The following is a 26,788-nucleotide window of genomic DNA, read 5'->3' as shown; positions in this document are numbered from 1 at the left end:
ACTCCATAATCTAGCCATCTGCCCCAGGTTACCAGCATATTTACTTAATGAATGAATCTCTTCCTCATCCTATACAGTGTGACTTTAAATATTTATAAAATATAATGTTTATCAAGATTTCATTGGCGTAAATGTATAATCAAGTAGTGATGTTCAAAGCTGTTTTTGCTATAGCTACAGTTTGTGAGAGATAAATTTAGTACTAGAGGTGGACCTCCATGAGAAAAGAGGACAAAGTGTCTCCATGGCTGAGTGGACTACAGTGGTTTGCCTGGGGAACTGTCCCCACACTGTGACTTTGAATGAGCCTGAGGCTAATAGATTTATCCTGACTGTCATCTGTACTGAAAGGAAGATTATGGACAGTAATGAATGAAAATTATGGATATTTAGTTAGATATTACTATACTATATATTACTATTGAATGAGTCAGTATGTCTCATTATAAGTATCAATAAAGACCTAAAGAGGGACTCCACTGATTTTATACATGAGGATCAGTTTATTTGTCAATGATACTCAGCCAGGGAGAGAAGATTTATAATGTCTTTTGTATCTCTGGTGGAGCTTTGTCAAGTCTGAGAAATTAACCCTGATGATGTCATGAGGGTTTATCTTGGTTCAGCCTTGAAAACTTCACATTTATAGCATAAAAGCCTGTGATATATTGGGGTGTGGAGTCTGAATAACAGGGAGAATCTAATGAAAGACAAAATGGAGCCACATTATGGGAACTATCGGACCCAATATTTTTGGAGCCTGACCCAAACAAGGTACTTAATGTCAAGATATCTCTGGCTCTGCTGCTTTCTTTTTCTGTCTCTCAAAAGTGCACCAACATTATTCAAGCATATTATTAACAATGGGATATCACAATGACTCTGTAGCCTTGGGCATATTTCTTAGTCTGCAGCTCATTTATCACATTCCAGCCTCCACCTCCTTCACCGTTTTGCAGCTTTTGTCACTGTTTGAAATTTGATAAAGCATACATTTTCTTAAAAAAAAGCATTAATGGAATGAGAAGGGAGGGCAGCAGAGTGTTACACTTGCTTGAGAAGATCAGCAGATAAGCGGACAGAGAGAGGCTGGTCTTTCATGCTGTGTGCCTCAGACAAAGAAGCTGTTGGCAGGGCCAGAGGAGAACAGAGGTATCTGTGAGAGTCCAGCGCTCTGCCCCGCTCACCCCACCATGACTCACAGTGGAGCTGGCCTCCACCGCTGGCTGCACGCACGTACACACACATATGCACACACACAACTGGGTGCCCAACACAAGCATATGATTACTTTACATGTGTGTATAGCTGCACAGACAAGCAAACATGCAACCCCAAACATACATAGAATTGTACTGTACAGTATGTGCATTCAATACAGTACAATACACACAATATTAATTCAACCCTTGTGTATCTGTTAAGCCTTCACTACTACTGCAAATGAATATCATTAGTACATGAGGTACTCGTCGTGAATCAAAATCATATAAAATAATCTCAATAACGTTTCAGATAGCATGTTAGTAACATTATACATCAGAATCTCATTGGGAAGAAAAATGCAGAGAACAAATTTTCAGCTGCTCCAATAATACACACATGACAGTTCATATTCCAACACTGACAGAAATAACTGAAGGTATATATATGTATATGCTCCTTACAGCAACAAGAGAAAGACTCACCTTGATGTTTACAATTCAAAGGCTTTGGCTCAGTTACCTCCTCTCAATTTCCTCGCTAGACCTCTGCCTCTCTATCTGCCTAGTACCTCTATGACACACCCTAAGCACAACTCACACGCCTCCTCTCACACATGCTGCACTGCTAGTCTGCAGATCAGCGCTGAGCATGTCTCAAATACACATATGCAGCAAACACAGACGCGACGGATTTCACCCATGCAAATCCACACGTGAGCCGCAGATGCTTCACACACGCCCTTAATCAGCAGTGAAATTCGTCCCTCACACATGTTCCCGCAGCCTTCTTGCACACAGACATAAAAAAATGCTCACTGCTAGTTTTTGCGATTTTAAATGTTTGTCTATATTCTTTCTTCCCCTGGCATCAATAGCATGACTGTTACTATATCTAACAAAAATTGCTCTCTCCTCATTCACCGCTGCCTCTTTCCACTTTCACTGCAGTCTGGGCAACAAGCCTCTCTCTCCTTTATGCATGTCTTTGTCCAATCACCTCTGTTGTTAGCTGCAAATGCTGCTCTCAGCTTTACAGTGAGGTTTCCCGCCTTCCTCCCCATCTCTCCACTGTACCTGTTTTTTCACACCTCACTTACAACAATAGACAGCTGTCCTTCCAGCTGTCCACCTGTCCTCTATCTATCCCTCTTTGTCCTCCCCCTCCATCTTCTCCTCCTCACTCCACCTGTGTTTTTACCTTCTTTTCTCTGTCTTCTACAGTTATTCCTGGTTTTCCACCCTTGCTCTCATCTGATTTCCCTCTCTTACCCCAAGTACTGAAATACCAAAGGCCAGCTCATCAAGTATCAATCAGCCACAGCTTCAACTGGAAATACTGCAGTGTCTAGCAGACCAACATACAATCAGTTAGAAACATAATCATCAATCAGGTGAGCCACTCTGTCAGCCAGTTGACATGTATGTAGTATTAACTCCATCTAATAAATTAGCTTCCCTGCTTTCCACTCCTGTCAGGCAGATTTCCATTTTCATCAGCTCCTGTCTGCTGGCCCCTCCCCCAACACATATCAACAACATCATAAATTGGCCTCCATTTCATTAACTTATGACCAGCATGTTGTCCAGCATAGCCTTGCTTTGCATCAGACTTAATCTCTCTTCACTGGTGGCACATAGCCTTGCCTAGCCTGGCCCATTCTCGCAAAGCTTAGCAGGTGGCTGCTTGCAAGTAAAGGGAGCACAGAAACACAGAGAATCATGCAATTCAGCAATCAAAAACCTTAGAGATACAAAGCAACAAGAGGTAGAGGTAAACAGAGAACATTTAGATGCCCACACTGGCAATCCAAAAAATTGGCTTGGCTTGGATACCGCAGCCAACAAACCCTGCTCCTACCAAAGAATAAACCCAGTCTTCACACAGCACAGGATGAGACAAATGGAAAATTGACACCAGTTGTATGACGATAATTCTGGTTAAATAACTGATTCCTCATAAGGGAATATTATTGCAGCGTGTAATTTTTTGACAGATTAAGGAAGGATGGAGAAATGATCAAGAAAGACGAAGAAAATTAGAAAAAGGTACAGAAAAGATTTTTATGGAATTCACAGACAGAAATGCTGACAAACAACATACTCCACCTTTTAGCCTTTTGAGATGGACCGGCACATCGCTCTTGATGCTTTTGCTGTCGTCCTCCGTTGACTCGCTGCGCACCAGTGTGGGGTCATTCTGGGCCAGCCAGTCAGCCACCTTGCTCTCTGATGCCATCATAGCAGCTTGCAGTGTGCTCAAGTCCCTCCCTCCTGCTCCTCCACTTCCTGCTCCACTCTTCTTGGAGCGAGATCTGTGGTGGTCGGGTGTGAACTTTGACACATGGTCTTTAATGGTGACTTTCCCTGGAGAAGTGTTGTCAAACTCTATGGTGAAGGAGGCGTGACCTTGAGCTGTGGAGCAACCGTTGCAGTTTTGTTACAATGTCAGATGTCAAAATATACACACGGGTACTTTTACTTACAAGAAGTTAGAGAAAATGAAATGCTTCACCTGCAGTGGTGTGAGCATTAGTGCCCTCTGTGTCCTTGGTAGGAATCTCATGGATGCCGTTATTTGCCATGTGACCCTCCTTGGTGGGGATCTCAAAGTAAGTGGAATCGTGTGCGGAGGACACATGTAGGCCGTCCTCTTTACCTTTCTCCCCTCGACGTGCCTCTTTGCTGTCTGGGGTGGAGAAACACGTGAAGATGCACTGAGGTTATTGATTTAAATTCTGATGCTCAACAGCACTGTTTCTAAAAACTGATAATCAAAAAACTTTGTTCAAGACCTCTGAGTTGAAACATAACAGATCTGTATGACTAGTATCATAACAATATCTATATTATATGTATATCAAGTGTTATCTCTACATGTATCAAAAGGATGGGGGTGGTAAAGAAAGTCCACTCCCATACAACTGATATAGTGCAGGGAGGATGCAGTTACAGTCTGTCACAGCTTCTGTTCAAATCTTAAGCATTTATTTGCTTAATAACAACATCTCAATTGTACAGTGTCACAGTGAGAAATCAAAACTAGGATTAATTATCAAAAGTCAAAAGTGAAAGGTTAAGCTAGGTCCATAATGGACCAATTAAATCATGGCCCTCTCTTCAGGAAGTGTGTCTCACCATTTATCACAATTACTGTCTTCTTCTGGGGGGAGGTTGCAGCCTTATAAACAACAAATACCACAAAGACATGCACATGTATGCTCTGTCTTTCTCTCTGTTTCACTCTGTCTCTCACACACACACGTCCTGTAAGTCATTCATGATAAGAAGTGCTGGTACAGCTCTTTGGGGGTACTCACAATATGGAGCACTTACTTCTTCATCTGTTCATATTAACAAACAGAGCCTCTGTGGGATCTGAATATGATAAATGATACTTTCAGAAATTAGAGGGGCCATCTGCTTCATGTTGGGGAGCTATTGTAGGAGCATATGGCAATTGGCAATAAGGAGCAAGATACAGAAACTGACTTTGCAGAATATAGCTAAAAAGTGGATTTTTCAAGAATAATATAGGCATTTCTATAAATATGATTGTGCCATGAGAGAAAGCGGGATGTTCCTAAAAAGGAATATCTCAATTTAAAGGTTTATTTTCCTAAAAAAAAACTACTAAAAAATCTTGTGGGGCTTGTCTCTCGTTGCCACCATACTGTAGGCTTTGGGAAGATTTACAACTTGGATTTAGGGTGTAAATATTAGGATCTTGAGATCAAATGCATTGAAAGAATCTTAAGATGCAAAGTAATGCTATGCCAACATAGTAAACGTTTGTGTTATGGTGTTACTACAGTGTTCACATTTCTATCCATGCTCTCTATCAACTCAGAGTTTTCCAATTTCTAATACCAAGTCAAAACTACACCCAGTACAGCATCTATATTTGGTTCTTTCTTGAAATGATGATGAACTGATCGAACTTCCTGAATCTCACTCATGTAATAAGGGAATAAATGTGAATAACATAAGAGCTTCCACTGACGTCACCCTAAGTCACATGGTGTGTCTGGAAAGCACCTAGTTATTTCTGTGAAGTTAAGAGTTCCATGGATGAGTTTAATGTAATTCATGTAAAGACCATACAGTTCAAGCTAATGCTGACTGTGCTGCAGGATTTATTTACTGGCTTATCATAAACACGCAAAACCAAGGCTTTATAGGATCAGCTTTAATGTTTTCCATTAGTCTCCTACATACAAAGATTAAAACAGACAGCAGACATAGAAGATTACACCCTGGGATATATTTTCATTCAACACTTACAAAAGTTAGTGCCTCTACCTAAGAGCTAAAGAGAGTTAACTGACCAAATAGTTCCTAAAAGAGCCACAGGTAATAAAGCAAGTGCAAGGCAAGTGGATGTCACACTGATAAAAAGTTGATTGAAACTGAAAGCCCTTTACCAGCTCAATTAGCCAAAGTGTATGAAATTGAGAGCAATACTTACCGCAGAAATAGAGAGTGGTTAGCTAATGATTGCTGCACTATAGAGTGAGAGAGTGGTCTGTTTGAATGCTGTGTGTACAAGTGTGTGTTGGGAGGAATGGGGGAGCTGGTGCGATGGCGTAACCCAATCGGTGTGAGTGACAATACACAAGGAGGGGGGTAGGGGGCTCTGACAACACAGCCTATTCACTGGGAAGGAGAAAAGGACACACACTAAATTCAACTGACATATACATGCAAGCGACAAAAAACACACTCTCAAACAAAATCGCTTCCTGCCCTAAACCTCTCTTTCTCTCTTTCACTTCCCCGTCACTGCTGTATCTGATGTTAACAGTTTATTGGAGCAGAGGGTGTGCTCTCGCTGTTTTAAAACATGTACACTTTTAATACCAAGGTCCACGTAACCTACATAAAAACATTCTGTGCAACACTGCATGATGCTTCAAAAAACAAACCTTACATCACAGCATCCACTCAGCACTCAGTCAAAGGTCAAAGCTCCAAGTGGGTAAACTCACCCAAGTCCATGACTGAAGTAGCCAATCCCATTAGCCAGATTTTTTGTAAAGTTTTTAGGGTTTCAAATCACCCTGCCACGCTTGCACAAATAGACTCCAAAAAGTGAAATGAAAAATTCTTTTCTAATCTCACACTAAGAGGAAAGTACTAAAATCCACAGAGAAATATGCATGGTATAACACAGACATAATTGAAATAACTGGTAAACAAAGTATTCCTTTCTAGGCTGGTGAAGACGCTGCCAGGCTATCCATCCAGATGTGGCGAGAGATTTGAGGATGCCTCAGTCTGCTCCAGTGTTTGTGTATGATAAACCTCCCCCCACTCCTTCTGACTACACTGGTCCACACTAAACCAGATTGGCACAGACTGATTTTGCATTGCTGAGCTGTTTTACTATTGGTGTAGCCTTTAATCCTGTTACTCTGACTATCCACCACCAGTTAACGGGATCCCCCCCAGTCCAACGGTCACTACACACACACATATTATAGGCAAACAGACGTACATACAGGCTCTGAAAAAAGCCTTTGTGAGCACTTAGATGTACATTGTTACTCGTACAAACATGCAGTCTGGCTGGCCATTACCCATCCAACACAGAGAAAATAAACTGAGTTAAAGGGCATTCAGATCAAGCTACTATTTCACTATAAAATAAAACAATCTTCACTCCATGACTCAATTTAGCATTGTATTTCATCTGTGGGCTATCAAATAGCATACTGTTTATATCATGTTGTAATATTCACCTACTGTGTAAAAACATGTTTTATGTTTCCCTTTTTGCTGATAATACAAATGCAAAGAAATTCTGCAATTTGCAAAACTACTCAAAAATATGGTCAAATCTGATAAATATAGACATTCAACCATCTTTCTTTCATTTACAGCACTCTCACATTGCCTCTGTTTTGGCAATATGATATTGTCATATGTTCCATGTCTACTTCAAACATTTAAAGCACTGTGCCCATTTTCAGCCCTGCACATTTTACTTATAGTGAAGAGGAGGTGATGTGTGTGATGGTACTTCAGTTAAAAATCTCCTACCTGAAATGGAGCTATCATGTTTTTTGTTGGATGACTTGGTCTCCTGTTTGAAGGAGTTCTCATCATCTGCATCCCCATCCCCCCACCAAGATGGCTGTCCGTACAGGGGGGTCCCACGAGGCAGCGCTGTAACATCCCCTGAGACAGACGCACAGATGCAGACACATTTTAACAGAACTCCTGCGGAGAGGGCACCATTACATGTAGCTTTTACTGCAGCCTGGCATGTCTACCATATTTATAATGTAGTTGACATACTCATACTCATTGACATAAACTGCTAACTGTATCATGATGATACCAAGTGAACCCAGCTGCTCTTTGTGTATGTGTGTGTTTGTGCATTAATTCCCCTGGGTCTTGCACCACTGACCTATTTTCTAAAGTTTAGCCAGCAGGATGGACACAGACATGCACAATCTTTACCATGCTCTCTCTTTCACACGGACGCTCACTTTAATGAAAGAGGAACTTTACATTTGCCATGTCAGAATGAAAGCTGGTATGGGAGCGAGCATCCTGCAGTAACTTTCTATTTCTATTTTGGACAGCACAGTAGAAAAGTGGCAGGAAACATAGTTGAAAGAGAGGGGAATGACAACGGTCTCCAGCCAGATCTAAACCAGCAATGTTGCAGCTTACACCACTGTGCCAGAGGAGGCCTCATCCTGTGTTAACTTATCCCTGCTTTATCCTCTTCCTTTACCTTCTTTAAGTACCCATTATCCTGAGCTATGTAAGTTTAATCACAGTATATCCACATAATTACGGATACTCTGCGCCAAATTGCATGCAGTAAGTGGCCTTCTATATAAAAGCTATTCAATGTATGCTCGCTCTGAGGTATAATATCAGGGTGAGGCCTGGTATTACAGTAGTAACACTGCAGGATCACTTCCACAAAACCACAGAGAGGCTGTCATTAAAAACAAGAGCAGCAGATGGGGAGACATGCACCACCATAAGTGTAAGTTTGCTTGTTTTTGGTCTGAATGTGCAAATGTATGCGCGTGCCTGGGAATGTTAGTTCATTTTAAGAAAAGTAGTGCTGGCATATGGGTTTGCATTATGTAGGCACTCTGACCCTGTTACTGCTTAATCTGTGCAATAACACAAGTCCCATGTGACCTTGTTTCAATATCTGGAGCTTAACGAGGACCCCTGCTAGCACCACAGCCTGGTCAATGATGACAATTATTAAGGACACTCTAAGACCTAAACCGCCTTTATGTTAAAACAGAGTGACTGCATGTTGGAGTGGTGGTTAAATCCGTTTCCCTGGTGGCCATGCCCACCCCCTACTGGACTGAGATAAAATCCCACCATAATTTCACCCTATTCTGGTGAAATTTGTGATTTCTTTGCAAAGAGATCCACCCCAAAATTCTTACACACAGCTTAAAAACCTATATGTGTAACTTGTCATATAGTGTGCTGCACAATTATGGAGCATGAAACATCTCAATACATCCAACTTTTGTGATTTGGCGTTGAAACTGTAACATTTCAGCATTTATTATTTCAGCAGTATTTCAGTACATTGTTTGAAATATTTTTCCACACAGGAATAAATCCATTATGAAAAGTTAGTGGAGATGGAGTTATTATTCTTTAATACGGTCTCCTATTCTGTTCTCTTTTTTCACCATTACCCTATTTTTGGATTAAGTGACAGTATGACAATTTTAATTTATGTATTGTTTGAACATTTTACGGTAAAACTGAAAGCAGTCAATACATGTAAATTTTAAGAAAAGACTGTAAACAGTGAACCAAATCAACACACCAAATTGCCTAAATATTAGCTTCTAACAATGCATAACAGATGCCAAAAAAGGCTCATACTATTTCCTCACATTCCTTACACTGTCACTCACCTCCCATCCTCTCCTCTGGTTTGTGAGTGTCCACAGGTTTAGCTGTTGGCTCTTTTGAGGAAGTGCCCCCATCTGTTGCTCTACTCTCCCCTGTCCTTGGGGTACCGCTACTGGGGGACTTAAGTGTCTTTGTTGGGGTCTTAGCGGGAGACTTGCTTGTGGTTGTGGTGGTAGTGGTTTCACCGTTGGATGGCTTCTTGCTCAGCTGGAGGCCACTGGTAAACTTTTCATGCTAAATTTAAAAAATGAAAAACACATAGAGTAGTATAATACAGCTGTGTCACATTGATACTTGACAGTGTGTTTTAAGGCACAGGTTGTGCATTTTGTTCATACCTTAAGAGCCTCCTCAGGCACAGTAAGCTCTCCTCTCACCACCGTGAACAGGTTGGTATGTGAGACAAACAAGTTAAGGAAATACTGGCCAAAATACAGGGTAATATGTAATTATGATACACGTGCATACACATATATACTTTAAACACATAGCTGTAAACTGTAAACTCTACTATCTTTATATGCCCAACATGTTTTTGGCAGGATGAACCGACTGGTGGATGTGTGAGGGCTGAAGAGGTTAAAAGGTCAGTGAAAGGATATCATATCCAAACCTCAGCTTGTCCTCCAGCTTCAGAGTGATGTACATCTGCTCCTGGATGCGGACATCATTTACAAAGGTCTGCAGAGGGAAGGAAAAAAACAAATCAGTACTTTAAATAAACTGTAACAATAAACAATAACATTAACATCAATTTAACACAAATTCAACTATAGTTGATGTGTGAGTGTGATCATTACTTCTAAGAAGCTTCCATGTGAAAAAGTATAGGAGGATAACACTGCAAAAAGGCATCTGAAGTGTACAGTTTCATCCAAGTGGAAATTAGGAGCACAACTAACAATTAATTGTTTTATCAAAATAGTTGATTTTCTGGCCGTCGACTAATTGATTAATCGAATAACGTTTTCATTATGAGAGCCGTAACAATAAGTAGGACTTAAGGCCTAAGCATGACAAGGCATTTGTTTCCCTGAGACTGTTTTCTTTCCCATCTCATTCTTTCTAACACTCCCGTTCCCCCCATCAGCCCTTGTTCTGCTATGCAGCTCTGAGGCAGATCAGGTTTCACTGAACTGCAAATGACTTGCATACATACTTGCACTGCTGCTGTAATAAAACATTCCTGTCTCGTCTCTAGTGAGATAAATTCATGGCCGCATAACAAAACAGCACTGAAATACCTCCAGTAAGACACTAAATGGTGACACTGCCCAAACACAGCTTTTTACTCACCACTGTGGTAAATCTCTATATATTCACTGACTCAGCAGGAGAAAACTTCCTCTCAATCCAGCCAAAGAAGCTGGAGGGTTAATGACACAGCAGGACGTGGCTCTGACTCTGGCTTCCTGTCTGAGAGCTGGAGAGGATGTGAGGGACATTCTGCATATGTGTCCAATCTGGTGGGCTGTGACTGAGCGCTAATCACCGCACATGACTAATGGCATGTGGCAACTGTAACTAGGTTTTACTGAGCTACAATGTCTAAGAGAGTGTAGTGTATCTAAAATGGGGGGAAAACAGAGTTAATTTGTGTTTCTCAAAGTAATGAACATAATTACTTTGAAAGTTACAGATAAATATTTGGATACATGATCAGTTATGTGAAGTGTATATACTTTGGTATATCCTCTATCCCTTGAGTGATTTGTGCTGCACACACTTGGAACATTTTACACAACTGTGCCATGATTAAAAACTACTCCAATCTTGAATGTAACTGTTTTAACTATGTTCTGTTGTTGTTTGCTTGTTTGCTTTCTTGATTATTTTGTATGTATTCATTCTGTTGTCTGTTCTGCTGTGTACTCTCGACGTCATTCTCGAGATCATGGCCTAAATGATCCCTCAAGATTTAAACAAAGCTTGAATCAATGAATGATTTTCTTCATTTCACAAAATACCTTTTGACAGCCAGTAGAGACGATACAGTTTCTCCACACATTAACTCCACACACAGACTTTCAGCATGCACACCATATTTTTCAATAATAAACCCACTAAAACTATCACATTATTGCTGGCGAATATGAGCTGAAATGCCATGGCTGGAATGATAAATCTTATCAAATCGTGAGAGAATAGGGGAGTGTTATCAATTACAAGGTTGTGTTTTGAATTTTATTCACTCTTTGTTTATATTTGAATCAAAGACTGTGCCCTTTAGTTGTGATTTGCATAATTGGGTTTGGATTCCAATTGACGTCTGCCCTGATACAAATCTTCATTGACAGGGAGATTGATTTGCAGTGGGAAAATACAGAGTCTTATTGACTGCAAAAAAATAAGTTAACCTCTACCCCTTCAGAACCTCACCTCCAAGGTTTTTACCTTAAATGCCTTTGCTTTTTTCCTCTACATCTCTCGAGTTCTCTTTATCTCTGCAGGCTCAATCCATCTCTGTCGAAACACCTTTACTCCACCTTCAGCTGTTAAAAAACTCATACTCTTATCTTCCCCCATTCATCATCCTTCATGTGACCCTCATCTCTCCTCTAGTCTTTTCTGTCCTGTTCTTGTTCTCTCTACTCACCCCATTCAGGCTGCCCAGGTCCTTGACCTTGTGCTCGTCAGTCCCCGGCTCGTAGTTGATGACCGCATGCTGCTTATCCACGCTGCGGGACTTTAAACAAAAACACACACAAACACGGCCAGTTGTTGCAGTGTGAACTTAATGTGATTATCAGAAATCAATTCAGATCAGATCTTGTTGGTCCAGACTTCTTAAGAGACAGAGTTAAATATTAATTTTACTCATCATCTGTGCTGTTCTTCTTAAAAATGTCATCACTTTACTGATATGGGTGCCTGCACTGTATCCAGACTATAGAGAGTGTAAGCCTGACCATGAACTGAAGAATAGTTACTGTTTCCTACTCAGATCATTAGAGGGCTGTGTGAGTAGACTGTGCTATGTTAAATCTTTGTGGAATAATGAGCATCCAATGTCAAGAATGTACTTCTGATAGTAAGCCTCAATGTTACTATTTATGTTATGTACTATAACATTCACTTGAAGCAGGTATTTCAATGTCTTTGACCATGCACACAACATCACTTCACATTCATGCCTGTGCACACACACCCACAAACACAAGGCCAAGAGTGGAGCGACCGAAGGCTGGAGGTGACTGTATTGATTTTCTGCAGTGTCCAGATATGAGCTGTTTTGAGGGTAATTTCAGGGTATTTGTTTCCAGCACAAACACTGCACCCATCTGTATGGATAATGATGCCTCAAACAGAAATATATTGTGGAGCGTGGCAAATATCACTCTAATGTATCAATGACATGAAATTTAAAGCTTATTTATGTTATACTATATTGCTGTCGTCTCCAAATTGTCTGTTAGAATGGCCTTCATCAATAAAGTACAAGCAGCAAAGGGACACCTTCTCCTGGAATTGTTTGTGTTTATGTTGACATCAACAGAACCCATTTTAATTTCATTTTTGGTGATTCAAAGGTCTGCTGTGTTTAAGTCTGAAACTGCTTTTCTGATGTTCAATATCAGTGAGAAATGATTTCAGCATAAATTTTGTTACTGCTGACCAAACACTGATAATATCTGATAAATATGTGAAGATATATAAACACAAGTCCATCTAACAAATCAATTAACACTGCTGAAGTGCTATGCAAGAGAGATACTTAGTCTGCCTCATGAATCACACTATTCATAAAACAGGAGTGTAAGCAAAGAATCTCAAAATCAAAAAGTAAGTAGTAAGTAAAAGCATTGCTGAAGTCAATGCTAATTCTGGGAGCTGAATCCAATATTTCATTCTAATGTGAATCTTTCCTTTAACCTCATAACTCTCTTTGTTTAAACAAAAAGACAACTGGGCTCAACACTCATGCTGGAGCAAAAATATCCAAAAAGATGCTGCTTTGGGAATTGACTCCAGAGAGCCAAACATCAAACAGATTACCTCAGTGAGATTAGGCTAGATCAAACTGGATAGAAACCAACTGAGCTGCCTGTTGTACTTCACACCACAGGATGGAGCAGAGTCATGTTGTTACACACAGATATACTGCTGACCAACTGAATATGTGTAATGGCAACTTAGAACACAGATGAGGAGCAGCTCAGCATAACTAAAAAATGAGTGTAAGCAAAGTAAATACATCTGAAGTGATAATAAAGTAGTCAAAATGAGCAGATACAGAAAACCCAAATTGTGCTTGTAGGAGGTAATAGATACAGCATCAGTCTTTTGCATATGGGCAGAGAATGACAGAGAAATAGATATAATGAAAAGAATAAGAGGAAGAGATAAAGATAAAGAAAAGATAAAGACATGCGGCAAATCTGATTCATCAAGGAAACAAGAAAAACACACACACACTGCAGATGAGTTGAGCTATGAGCCAGAGATATAACTCTGACAGACAGAAAGAGCCCAAATAGCCTCACTCAGGAAAAAAATATAAAGCTGGCATCATGGAGACTGTGTTTATTACACTCCTTCCCATTTTTAATAAAATAAATAAAGTAAGATTGTCATCACAAGGCCAGAGCTGTTATATAGCACTGTCAGAAGCAGTGATATGTGTGTGATCGATGGAAAAATCCAAGCTGCTGGTAAATTCTGCAAGATAATGGAAAAACATTTACAAAACACTCACTCATACCACTCAAGCAACGGTGAGACAATTCTGTCATACAACCATTTGAAGTTTGATATTCTGTCTGTGAGTGTGTGCTTTTGTGTTTTATTTGGAGCATGACACAAGCAGCCCTTTGCCATGTGATCAGGCCTTTGCTTGATAAAGCAGTCACATGGAGTACAACCTAAGCAGTTACACGAACACACACACACACACACACACACACACACACAAAGCCAAAAAAAAATAGTCAATGTGGGAAATTACCCTTATCTACCTATCATTCCAAAGACATCACAAGGGTTGGAATAAAAGTGCACACACAAATATACACATGCATGAGCACTAGACCCTCGGGCCATCGGAAATGTATTAGTGAATGTGTTCGAAGAATAAAAAGACCTTTTACAGTACAACTCTGCATGCTTCAGTAAATTACCCTTATTGCTACCCTAAAGAGAGGACTTAGGCCAGCTGGGAAACTGATAGTAGACTGAAATGGCAACATGGTCAACTTTAGACACAGTGCTGATCAACAACAACAACAACAACAACAATAATAATAATAATGGAATAAAAATTTCCTGTATTCATAGAATTCAACAGCAAACATGGATCCTAAAAGTTCAAAATACTACTTCAAGATACTGTTTGTTTGTATGTATTTGGGCTGAGAAATATTCAGCCATGCATGAGACTTACATTAAAATCTAAAAGAAAAAAGGTTGTACCACAAACACTACTTCTAGACAAATGAACTCTGTTTCACAGCCGAAAGCTTAAAGTTTCCTTGTAGGGTGGTGGAAATTGTACGAAAAGCCATGGAAGGGCTAGTGTTGAACAAAAAAGGAAAGAAGTAAGAAAGGAAAGATAGAGGAATGGAAAAGAAAGATCAAGTAAAAAAGAAAAAGATGACCATGCCATGCACTTGGATTAAAAAAAAGATTACTACTGAACTACTGCTCACTCACAAATGGAATGTATATTGTATGCTTTTATAATTCTGTTATATGCTTCAGCCTCTTCAACTCATAAAACACATAAATGGATTATATTTCTATCTCTGGAGTTTGGTTTCTTTAGCTAATACCAATTCTATTAAAAAAACTTAGAGAAAGACAGAAAGAAGAAACTTAGAGAGAAATCTTATTTAACGTGGCAACACTATGCAAAGTGATTTTATAAGATAGAGAAGCCAATTTGAAAAGTAAGGCTAATTTCCATGAACACAGTAAAGATTAATAAATATCAGTGAGAGTCCTGAATGTGTTCTTGACAGTCGGGCTCTCACTGCAGCCACTATGCACTACAACTGACTCAGTCAGATAAGATCTAACTCAAGAGGTATCTGCCCCACTTTCTATTAATAGTGCAGTGACCAGAGGTACACATGAGCATACACATGGTCTCCGTGGATGTATGCTCAGCTGCACAGACAACACACACACACACACACACACACACACACACACACACACACACACACACACACACACACACACATACACACACAAACACAACAACATGTAAACACTGACATATAAACATATTCTGCAACTACAATACAACAAGAGCAACAGCATGAGCATTGAGTCCTTGTCTGTAACGTCCTCTGTCAGTCTCAGTAATTACGTAGCTTATGAAACAGACTGTGGGGTCAGCTGGTTATTTATATGACAGAGAGGAAACACAGTCAGGCTCTGTATGTTTATTGATTTATCATATTATCTTGAAACTTACCAAATCAATAAGACTTGCACTGCTATCAGACTGCCATTTTTTCTCTGTACTTTTCTTCTCTATATGAACAGCAATGGCTTAAGGAAGAGAGAGTGAAAGTGCAACACAAATATCTCGCCTGTTCTGATCTACTGAAGCTGCTGACAGCAGAGAAATTGTTGTGTAAAGTGTTCTCACCTGTAGCATGAGCTCACAGTCATCCCGGCCAACAAAGATCATTTCCCGGGGGAGTCGGTGGCGAGTCCCCCCGCTGCTCACCAGGAACCAGGAGGTCACACTCATCTCTGCAACCTGCTGCCGATGGTACACACCTATTGGGCCAAAAGCAAACAAGCAGTAGTTCAGCTAGTGTGTAGTTCAATAAGCAAGAGTTGTCATTTGGCTGCAGTGATCCCACAACTGTAAAACTGCTCCAAAAGCATGAAATATTTAAATGGAATTGCTACTGTGGCACATTTGTCTTCTGCTGAGCTTTTGTGGAACCAATTAAGTCCAATGTTCACATAATGCTCTTTAAAAAACAGCTACTGTACGACTCCCATCGTAACTCCCATCGAGTGCACCTTAAAATGTGTAAAAGTCTCTCTAAGTCTAATAGTATATTCAGAAGAGAGAAAAAATTTTATATTTCCTCTCATGGTCCAAAGGACCAATCTTTTGCCTTGACAGGACAATACAAATGTGAATCAGTTATTTTAAATATACACACCTCTGGTCCAGGTAGCTCACTGCTGATAGACTGCTGACAACACAACACAGCTAGGCCATCCTGAGAAAGGAGGAAGGAAAAGCTTTTTTTCATTTATGGTCACATAAGGATACAAACAAATAAACTTTGTTTCTTTGCAACATTATATAAATAGCCAACATGTATGAAAGAGCATATGAAGCAATGAAGAAAGACAGCAGAGTCCAAGACAAAGTGTAAACCTTTAGAGATACACTGAAGGACATCACTCATCTTGCCTCATTTTGCTTTGCTGGTGGGGGGAATGACTTTGAGTGGGCGGTCTTGCAATGTGATGCCTCACTGTCTACGCCTGGAAATGAACCCTAAGCCAGCCAGTAAGATACATCCTCTCTTTCTTTCTGCCTGCCCTGATCATTGCCAGATGTTAGAGGAGGAAGTGATGTAGGAATGTTGGCGGGCCTCCCAAGCAGGACATTTATTTTCCTCCTGCCTACCTCCTCCCCTCGCTCTCCTTCAGATGAGCTGGAAAGAAGGTCAAAGCCAGCCACTCTAACTTTCTAACTGCCCAGGCCCAGAGAAGCAACAATGAGCAGAGCTAACTGCCAGGCATGTCATTTATATGGCTGTTTTCTAGCTGAGTGGCTACATGCAGTAGTGTGTTATAAATTTGGTTTGGTGGCTGGCTGGTAGGATTGGTGCTGTCTGACTGAAAAACTAGTTACAAATTTAGCAGCCAAAAGTAACATCATAATTTAATTTCTCACACTGTCACAAGATGAAAACAAAACACAGTGTGGAGCCTCTCAGAGTAAATTGCAGAGAAGGGAAGAAGAAGAAAAGAAGAGAATCTGTTGCCTCTGCAATGAAACACAATCTAGCACACAAAGGAGTGCTAGATTTGGTTATACCTTATGTTTAAGTTAATACTGACAATTTTAATACTTTTCATAATTATTTAACAGGTTTCAAAGGAAAGCTTTTCATGACAATTTCAAGACACACTAAAATAACAGGAGCTCTGTCGTGTGTAGAAAGTGCCAAGAAAAGCCCATCAGAGAGGGAATTAAAGATTATTGAGCTAAGCTCTTGCTTGTTTGACCTCATAAGTACTTGGTATACCAACTCAATAATCCCATGGGTAAAATTTTAATCAACAGCACACCTCTGACAGTTCCTTGCACGACGCTGTTGGGAACATGACTATGCCAAAGCAACAGCTGTCTCCAACGCAAAAGGGATCAGCTTTTCATCATAGTAATAGCTCAGAATATCCAATGATTTTATATGATATGTGGAACATTTCATGAGGAAATTTTAGACAGCTGTTAAGTACAGTGTTATCTGCTGAAACATGCTGTCATGGTTAAGCGTTTTGTAATGTATTTTTAAATCACTTTTGCCATTATGGTGTTGTTCGTGAAGACTGGAATGAAATATACAGGGAAGAGAGAATATGCGACAAATTCATTGACACGACTGGTTATGTCCTAAATTGACCAGATTCATTTAAATATTGTGCATCCTCATGAGAAATTATCCATAGCACAAGTACAAAAATAAGGCTTTGGTAGACTAAATCTAAATTAACAATAACCACAACATAAATGTCACACTATTAGACTTAACTAAATTAAAATGTCTGCATCCGTCACCAAAGCATCTCTTTTAATAATACAGCTATATTCATGGGCAGACAGACTACAGATGGGACAACAATGCAAGATCTCATTTCTCTGAATCCAATCAAACCATCACTGGCCGGTTTATACCCTAGTATCTCATACTCATATGATGTGCATTATCTGCTTCGTTAACACGTTAACATTTATAACAGTGTTCACTAGCCATCGTAACACTGCAGTCACATGACCACTTTCTATGTCAGAGTTAGAACAGATATTGTGTTTGGATGCTACACTGGAACATATTGGTGCATACATTATCAGAAAAAGCCACAAGAACAACAGCAGTATTAAACTATACTACAATTAAGTGTGGTTTCCCCACCCCACTGTAACCAAGGCATCTGAAGGCTTGTCGTCTCAATAATCACTACACACTCACTGCAGAATGCAAGGTTAACAAGACTGTGGTTGAGGAGCGTGAGTTTGACGCATACCAGTCTGTGTGGTACCATAAAAAAACCTTCATGCTATCACACATGAAAAGCATGGCACAGCTGGAGGAATGCAGTGGTAGGTCTGATGAGGGAGACATCTGTCTGCTTTACATGTGCTCCTAACAGTTCTAATGTTTAACGGTCAGCTCACGCAAATTATCACAAACATATTTTCTCACTCCACTTTAGTGATGTCCAGCCATGTATGTAACTACAAAAAGCAGTTACTCTGGATAATCCAGATGATAAAACGATAGAGAGAAAGATTATCAGGGACTATTTTAAAAAACAATTATTTTGTTTTTTCAAGAAAAAATGCCAGATATTATCCAGTGCCAGCTCATGAAATGTGAGGATTCGCTGCTTTTCTTTATCATATATAATAGTAACCTGAATATCTTTTGGTTTTGGGCTGTTGGTCAGAAATAACAAGCATTGAGAAAATGTCATAATGGGTTCTGAGAAACCCACTCACTGCCATTTTATATATATATATAAAAAAAGGTGAATTGTTTAATCAAGAAAATAATCAGCAGATCCAATTAATACAAATAATAATAATGACAATAAATTATAAAAACTGTTCAGGAAAATTTGATAAGATATATTTGATTTAGTTTTTTTGTTTTGTTATATGTAATTCATTCCTGCCGTTCCTTTCATTTATTAAACAATTCATTTGTCACTTCTTACAACTTACAATAACAGACCAACAGCTATAAACACCATGCTATCATGTGAAATGCAAAGCAAGAACAGTTGCAAAAATGTTTAACACAATAAGTTTTAATGTTTATATAATGGCAAAATCAAATTGTTAACACTCATGGGTCCGTCTAATCTTCATTCCACTCTTTCAGCAACTCAAATTCTTGCTGCAGCTAATAAGGAGGAACAGTGACCTCATGGTTTTAGCAGGAATTCCCCAACCCCCAGACCAGCACTTATACTATTTCACATACACACACACACACAGAATTATAGAGTGAAAGAAGGACAGATTATTCCAAGATGACTGTGAATTCTTTGTATAGAGGAGATGTCAGTGAAGAGACAGGAAGCGTTCACAGCACTCCCTGTAGTGGACATTGCTCACTACTCGTCCACAGTCGATGTGTATCTGATGTTGACTTGATGACATGAATTTAAAAACCATGTGTCATCTGAATCACATTGTCATTAGGAAAATCGTCTTAAAGTCTAACAAAGGGGCAGAGTTGAAGCAAATGAGTGTGAGCACTGCTATTATTAAAATATATAATGAGATGGTAAGACATTTAAAATAAGCGGGGTGATTATAAAGCAGTGCTGGATAATCAGATTTATTGGCTATGACTAATCACTCTTACAGCTATGCTTCCCTTCTTCAGTAAAACCTTATATAAGCATTTAAGTCCAACCAGTCAAAGTCAACCATTCAAATCTCTTCCCTCCACTCCAAACTAGCCAATAACAGACACTGTGACAGGGCAGGAAGTGATGTCAGTGAGCGGCAGTTTAATTACTGTCATCACCTCATATGTTTTTAGCTGCGACACATGGTTGCTGTTCTCCACATAGCATCTGGCTCTAGTGTGTATCCCAGGATGATGCAACAGCTGGGTAACCATCAGCGCTACTCTGCTTTTTCTGCTCTCCCTCCCTGACCGTCACATCGCCACCGCAACCCTGATAGCTGACTCAGACCAAATCACACACACCTACAGCTGCTGCGTGTAGCCTCCACACACAGATTTACACAAACACACACATGCTAAGCAAATCAACGTGAGAAAGATAGTAGGAGAGACAGTAAGAAAGACACAGACAGGCACAGAGAGACAACTCATACTCTCGTCACACACACTTCCACATGATCTTATGATGTGATCCAAACTTGTTGTTGCCTAGCTTAATCTCAGTGCATTTACATTAAACGTCATCAGCGGCTAAAGTTAATGTTAGCTCTACAAAACTCATAAAGTAAAAACCATGTTTGTCTTGGTGACACCCTGTGCGCAGTGCTTCTAAGAGAAGTGGTACTGACAAAAAAGCAAAGATATGCCATATATCATATTTCACTTCTCAGTGATAAAAAGTGATTACATTGAAAAGCTTTTAGGCATTTGTTGCTCTGATCTTTTTGTGTCTGGTTGGTCTTTCCCAGGAGAAATCCTCTGCCAGACAGAAGGCGATGCATTTAATGTTTACAACAGCAGCAAAAGCTGATTGTTCTGATATAAATAGCTCTCAGTAGTAACAGTAGCTTGAGCAGTGATAGCCCCCTTGGCTGAATACACAGAGAAATGAGTTTAGTTTGTATAGAGTTTAATTTGTCCTGTATATATCATATTTTATGCCCTGTATATATTATGATACAAGGTACTCTAACTCCGTGCAAAGTGATTCCTTGAAAGTATAGTGGGAAACCAACACAGTGAAGGTGACTTAGTACCAAAGATGTTGCCAAAATGAAAAAGTACAATTCTTGTGAATTAGCATTTACTTAAGTCCTGAAGTTCAGGTTCTAGTGTAAAATTTGTAATCAAAATTGTATTCTTTGTAACAATGGAAGAAAAGAATAAAGAGTATATGCAGTGCTAGACAGCACCTTAGGGGGAGGAAAGTAAAACCCATAAAAGGAAAGTACACTGAAGGACAAGACAAATAGAAAAGCAGCAGCCTATTCTCTTACTACTGATATAAGGTCAGTAAGTCAATACCTAATGGACAAGGAAGACCGAATCAATCTTGCAACCCTGGAGAGGTTTGGGGAGCAGGGAAGCCTCCAGAGCCTGAGGGGTGAAAGAACAAACCAGGCAACGGAGACAGTCAAGCAACCTCTGGACAGACAGACAAACAGACAGACAGACAGACAAAAGGCTCCTCTCGTCCCCAGTGGATGAGACTACTGTAGATTTACAAACATGAAAGCATACAGTAGAAGATAGACTCTATTGTTCCTCTCTAAAATTCAGACAAAAAGAGAGATTGGGCTTTTCCTATTATGCAGCTTATGATAAATGGACTTTGGGCAATGGACTTAATGTTTTAAAACTTTATCTTTGTTCCATTTTAAAAGCTTATTTCATCACCTGTGCGCATCATGACTTCATGAAGTTCACAGTTTATACTGAGTTTCACTTACACTTAAATACACACTACTGTGAAGATTGTTAATGTACTGTTATACACATTAATTGTGTTTGCATGTCACACTTGGATGGAGGAATGACTATATCTCTGTCAAAGCTAAAACACTGAACTTTAGCATGGTCTATGACACATAAACATACATTAGCTCAACATGGCAGCCAGTTAATCACAGAAATTTAGTTTGAGAGTAGTTAAATAATACAGTATGAAATGCTCTTGGTCTAAAACTAAGAGTGCTAAGAGCAGGCTATGGTTGCTCCAGGGGTATCAGTCTTCAAGTATTTGAGTCAATCTGACATTTGGCCTACTTTACCTCTCCTCATAAATGAAGAATGGCCAGTAAAGAGGAAAATGCTGGCTATATTTTCTTTAAGGGACATCTTTCAACTTAAATCTTAAAAAGAATCTTGTCCAGACATTTTCCATCTCAAGTCATTCAAGTCACTTTTGTAAATCTGGATCTTACAGCATGGATAATATCAAATGTACCACATTTTTTAATTAAAAGTGAAAATTTTAATAAAACTGAAAAATGTAACAAAGAAAAAAAATGTGCAATGAGGCTACATTTTGAAAAGTTAATCATTTATGCAGCCAGGTTAACACTATACACCAACCAACAACAATCTCCTACAACAGGATAATAGCACCATGCTGGAAGATAATTAATCATGTACTCAAGTGAATGTGCATCTGCATGTATGGCTTTATATGCATTTTTGTGGCTTGTACATGCAGCATATGTGAAAAAGAAACTAAAAAACTGCCCCGACCATATGGTGCAGAAAAGCGGCCACACACGTCACAGGAGCAGTTGGCGATAGGAACAAACACGCAAACACCACCATTTAGCCAGCATTCGTCCAGCCTGCCTCATTGTTATTAGCATACACAACCCAGCACACCCCAGGCCTTAAGACATGAACACATGCTCGGTGACCCCTATGCTCCACATGACCCACAGACCTACATATGGAAATTTACACTTCACGGATGTTGAGTACTGTACAGCATTTTAGTAAAAAAACAGAGCCTGCCCTTCAGCACTATCTGAGAAAGTTATTATTCTCATAGCATATAAGGGGGGAAAACCAGCACTCTGAACAAGCTATCGTACTGATAGAGAGATACTAAAAGAAAAGATCATTAATAATCCAAGATAATTAATGAAGCACATGCCCTGCAGCATAGTCTTTTCCAATACATGTGACTCCTTCTCTGAAGCTTGTCTGCAGAACATTTTACAGCAAATGTACTGAAAATCATTTCATTTCTGGAGGCAGCTTTCTCAGTAGGGCATGGGAAAAGAAGAATAAATGCAGTAAACTAATAAGCCAACTTTAATTAACTATCAAAATGTTGGAGCAAAAAGTATTATATTAGACTAGAGTTGAAACGATTAGTGTATTAATGCATTAGTCAACAGCTATTTTAATAACTGATTCGTTTTTGATGAAAAAACATGAAACATGGATTCATGAAGTGTCTACAATGTAGAGATGTGCTACTTTTCCCTGCTTTATATCACTGTAAAGTGGATATCTTTGGATTTTTGACTCTTGGTAGGATAAAAGAAAAGCTATTTGAAGATGTCACCTTGGCTTTACGGAAATTGTGATGTGCATTTTCTCTGTTTTCTGGCATTTTATAAACCAAACGATAAATCAAGAAAGTAATTGGCAGAAGAATCCATAACAAAAATAATTGCTAGTTGCACCCTTTTATTGTTGTGCAGACAGCTTTTTAGCTATCTTATGTGTAAAATTATGGTTATATCCTTTACACTACATTGTTATGGTACATGTGAATATTATCCAGTCAGTTATTATCAAGAGAACACACTTCACTTTTAGAAACAGCTGGTTATGTTTCTTTCTCTTCTGAGACTTAAAGGTATTTGAACTGAGTTAACAGTTAAACTTGTGCAATGTTTTAATGATTAAATCAACAGAAACCAAAGCAGAAAGTGTGTCATGTATAGGTTTGCTCTGGTTTGTGCTCTGATGGCCCTCCATAGCCCCTGCTGAGCAGATAATGACTGACCCATGGCCCTTTAACAGGAACATTAGTATTTGGCCAACCCTGCCACGTTGATTATGGCACCAACATTTATGCCGCCCACAGCAATAGTCTTAGCAGCAGACAAAAATAGTGAACTCTCTCACACTGAAATCCACACTGGCACTTAGGAGAAAAAAAAAACGTTAGCATAACAGGACAATCAGGGGGAGCCTGGCAGAGAGAGAGATGGGAATGGAAACTGCCCAAATACAAGATCAATATCTGCAGCGGAGAAAGGAACAAAATACCGGAAACTCAGAGGGGAGTACGTTACACCCCGAAACAGATGTGAAAGTCACTCTGTTTTATTTTTCATTTTGAGAAGTTAAATGCATAAAAAAACCAGATACGCCCTTGATGTTCCATAACAAGGGAGAGGCTGATGATTATGTATATAAATTGCTTCAGGCTTTTTGTTGTTTTCTGCTCTGCTCTGCTGTCTCTCTCAGTCTCTTACCATTGACTTCTTTACCCACCTCCCTTGTCTCTCTCTGTGACTCCGCACACAAGACGGAGCTTCACCAAGCAAAGCTATTTGACTCTCATAACCCTTTTAACTTTCTACTCTGGCAGACGATAGAAGTGCGATTCAGTGCTATTTTTAGCCACAGACACCCTGTTAGAAACTATCTTGAATAGATTGGACTACATTAGAATAAGATGCAGGCTCGGTTGTTTTCAGTCACAAATAACACTCCCTGACCACTGAAGTAAAATGAACTCACTTCCTAAACTTCCTACTATTCACAATGGCTGCGGGCAGGCCGGACAACAAAGTCCTCAAACCCAACAGAAAATAGACTCACATCATTGAAGGAGACTAGAGATGTTAATAATTATCGGTTTAACTGGGGCAATTAATATTATATGTCAATACCAGTATTAAAGTAAATATCACCAGTTAACAGTTAAAATATATATTAATGTTTTAGATAGAGTGTTTGTACAAAGTATACGATTGTTGTCATCTGGATTTAGCAAGGATAGATGACAAGATAATGAGATAAATTGGGAGAGGGAAAGCCTTACAGTAAATGTCATCATAAGAATTATTATTCTGAACCTGAGACACCTTAAGTCAGGACAGATTGTTGCAAAGGATGAAAAAGTTAGATTTCTTTATTCTGCTGTTCATAATCAACTTATAACACACAATGCACAATGATACCAAACTGACCAATCAGTAGTTACAGCTTGGTTACTGTAGGAATTTCTATGTAATTGAGGTTTCTATTTTTTCAGAGGAAAGTAGACAACTTCAACAAATATAAAAACATTGTGCACTATTTCTATTTATTCATGTTTATCATCTGCACTTTAACTGTGCCAAGGAGCATGTATGGAGGCAGGCTGGGCTGTAGTCTAGCTAGGACATTGCTGCTGCTTCTACTCCGAGAGCGCAGAAACTGTCCCGTGACACTGACACAGTTTTTAAAAATGCAACCGCCTGTAGAGCCAACCGGCCTGCCGGCAACCACATTTGCAGGGAGGACAGGAAGGAGGCGGAAAAAGGCAGAGTGAAAGACAGAAAGGAAAGGAGCAAAGCCGGACTGGATGGTATTATCTGCACATTCTGTGGCTCAAACCCAAAAAAATTTGAATTATCACAGATGAGGGAGGAGGAGCAGACCAACAGCACTCTGATGTGCAGCCTATAACACTGAAGCTTTCCAAGAACACATCAGCTCAGTGTGTGAACACCCAACTGTGTTACAACCCTCAAACCTGAATGCAAGCAGTCTTCACTGGTGCCTTTAACGTCATTAGATGCAATTAAGTGAAAGGATCAAGATGAATAAATTCAATCAGGCTGCTGCTATAAATAAAAGTCTCTGCTTCAACTGCTTTGAACAGTTGTGTAACTTTGGTGTTTGCTACATGTCTGCTTCTATCATGTGTTGCCTGATAATTATACAACAATGACACAATTTAAGATTTTTGTATGGATCTGTTTTTAAGAGGCATGCAAATAAGGCATCTTAAAGATTTCTGATACTGTATGGGACAAATCAGTATTAAAGATACTGTAATGCAGGTATAGCACATCTTTTGCCAGAGTTTTACACCTTATGTGATGATGGCAGCAGAAATCTAACTCAACACAAAGAGAGCGGATGCATGTAGGCCAGCTACATCTGCCCCACGAAAACAAAGCCTCCACACAGAAGAAGAGGAGGGGGTCCGACACACTCGGGACACACTCTGCGGCTACATTTCATAGTGAAATACCTGCTCAAATAATTTACCCTTCAGACAATAAAAATAGACTCAAAGAGGACCCCGAGCTCAGTATGTTTCCACTGAGATAAACACAAAGCGCTCATTGTGATCGACCTTCATTGATGTGCATCCTGTCTCCATAGCCTCCGTGCGGTTACTGAAGGATGCAACTAATAGCAAAAAGGCACGACAGTAACCAATAATAACGGCATAGTGGGCAAATGTGGTCGGTGTTTTTTTTTTACAGAGGCAGCTAAGTGGCGAGGCTCTGTCGCTTTACAAAGGCGGAGCAGGGCAGGCTGGTCATGCTGCTGCTGCTGCTGCTGCTGCCGACAACAGTGTAGCCATCCTGTTAGCCAACGGGGAGTCACACCAGTTTGTTCAGCCGCTGTAAGCATAGCAAGCTATTTACTGAGCTTGTTTATCAAATTTTATCCACCGCATTAAATCCAGCTTTTAATATTGTAATCTTAGCAGCTCCAAAGTCTTGGCTCAGCACTGAAAACCCCACACTGACATCAATAGATGGACAGCAGAAAAGCAGAAAACGACTCTTTTTTTCTCTGCCGCAAACTTCACCTGAGTCTAACGGTCGGCTAGCCAGCTAAAAGCCAGCCGTTAGGTGGGCAGTAAATTATCTGTTAGCTGAATAAAAGTGAAATTACTCCTCACTCACCCTTCTCCTCTCCGGTGTGTGTTGCTGCTGAAGGTGTGTGTGTGTGTGTGTGTGCAGCCCAGCCCTGCCGTCGCTGCAGTCTGTGGTCTGGCTCCGCGCGGCGGCCTTCTCCCCCTCCGTTGCTCAGCAGCAATACGCCGCTAGTGCCGCGCGCACGGACGTCCTGGAGGAAGCGTCAAAGCGGCGGAAATGTCATCCGCGACTTCCGGTCAAGACTTTCAGCATAAAACCAGAGCCAAAACGATCGTGCAGAGATTTGTGAGTGAGTGACATGTCCCTAAGCCTTGAAGGGACAGACTGTGCGTCTAGCCAACCATACATACAATTAATCATGTGATCACAGATTTAG

General features: G+C 39.9%; 1 protein-coding gene across 1 annotated transcript in view; it reads right to left on the bottom strand.

Annotated features, from left to right (window-relative positions):
- cep170aa (centrosomal protein 170Aa) overlaps positions 1-26,501 on the bottom strand; it is a 38,620-nt gene extending 12,119 nt beyond the window's left edge. Inside the window, exons 1-10 of the mRNA XM_070841387.1 lie at positions 26,440-26,501; positions 16,247-16,306; positions 15,715-15,848; positions 11,716-11,805; positions 9,722-9,800; positions 9,458-9,516; positions 9,122-9,353; positions 7,245-7,382; positions 3,718-3,891; positions 3,312-3,617 (exon numbers count right to left, since the gene is read on the bottom strand). Of these exons, the coding sequence (XP_070697488.1) occupies positions 3,312-3,617; positions 3,718-3,891; positions 7,245-7,382; positions 9,122-9,353; positions 9,458-9,516; positions 9,722-9,800; positions 11,716-11,805; positions 15,715-15,819 (1,183 nt within the window). The 5' untranslated portion in view covers positions 15,820-15,848; positions 16,247-16,306; positions 26,440-26,501. The remainder of the gene's footprint in view (positions 1-3,311; positions 3,618-3,717; positions 3,892-7,244; positions 7,383-9,121; positions 9,354-9,457; positions 9,517-9,721; positions 9,801-11,715; positions 11,806-15,714; positions 15,849-16,246; positions 16,307-26,439) is intronic.
- Positions 26,502-26,788: the final 287 nt, after the last annotated feature.

Source organism: Pempheris klunzingeri, chromosome 12 (genome assembly GCF_042242105.1).
Source record: "Pempheris klunzingeri isolate RE-2024b chromosome 12, fPemKlu1.hap1, whole genome shotgun sequence".
NCBI lineage: Eukaryota > Metazoa > Chordata > Actinopteri > Acropomatiformes > Pempheridae > Pempheris > Pempheris klunzingeri.
This window is presented reverse-complemented; position numbering and strand designations above follow the sequence as displayed.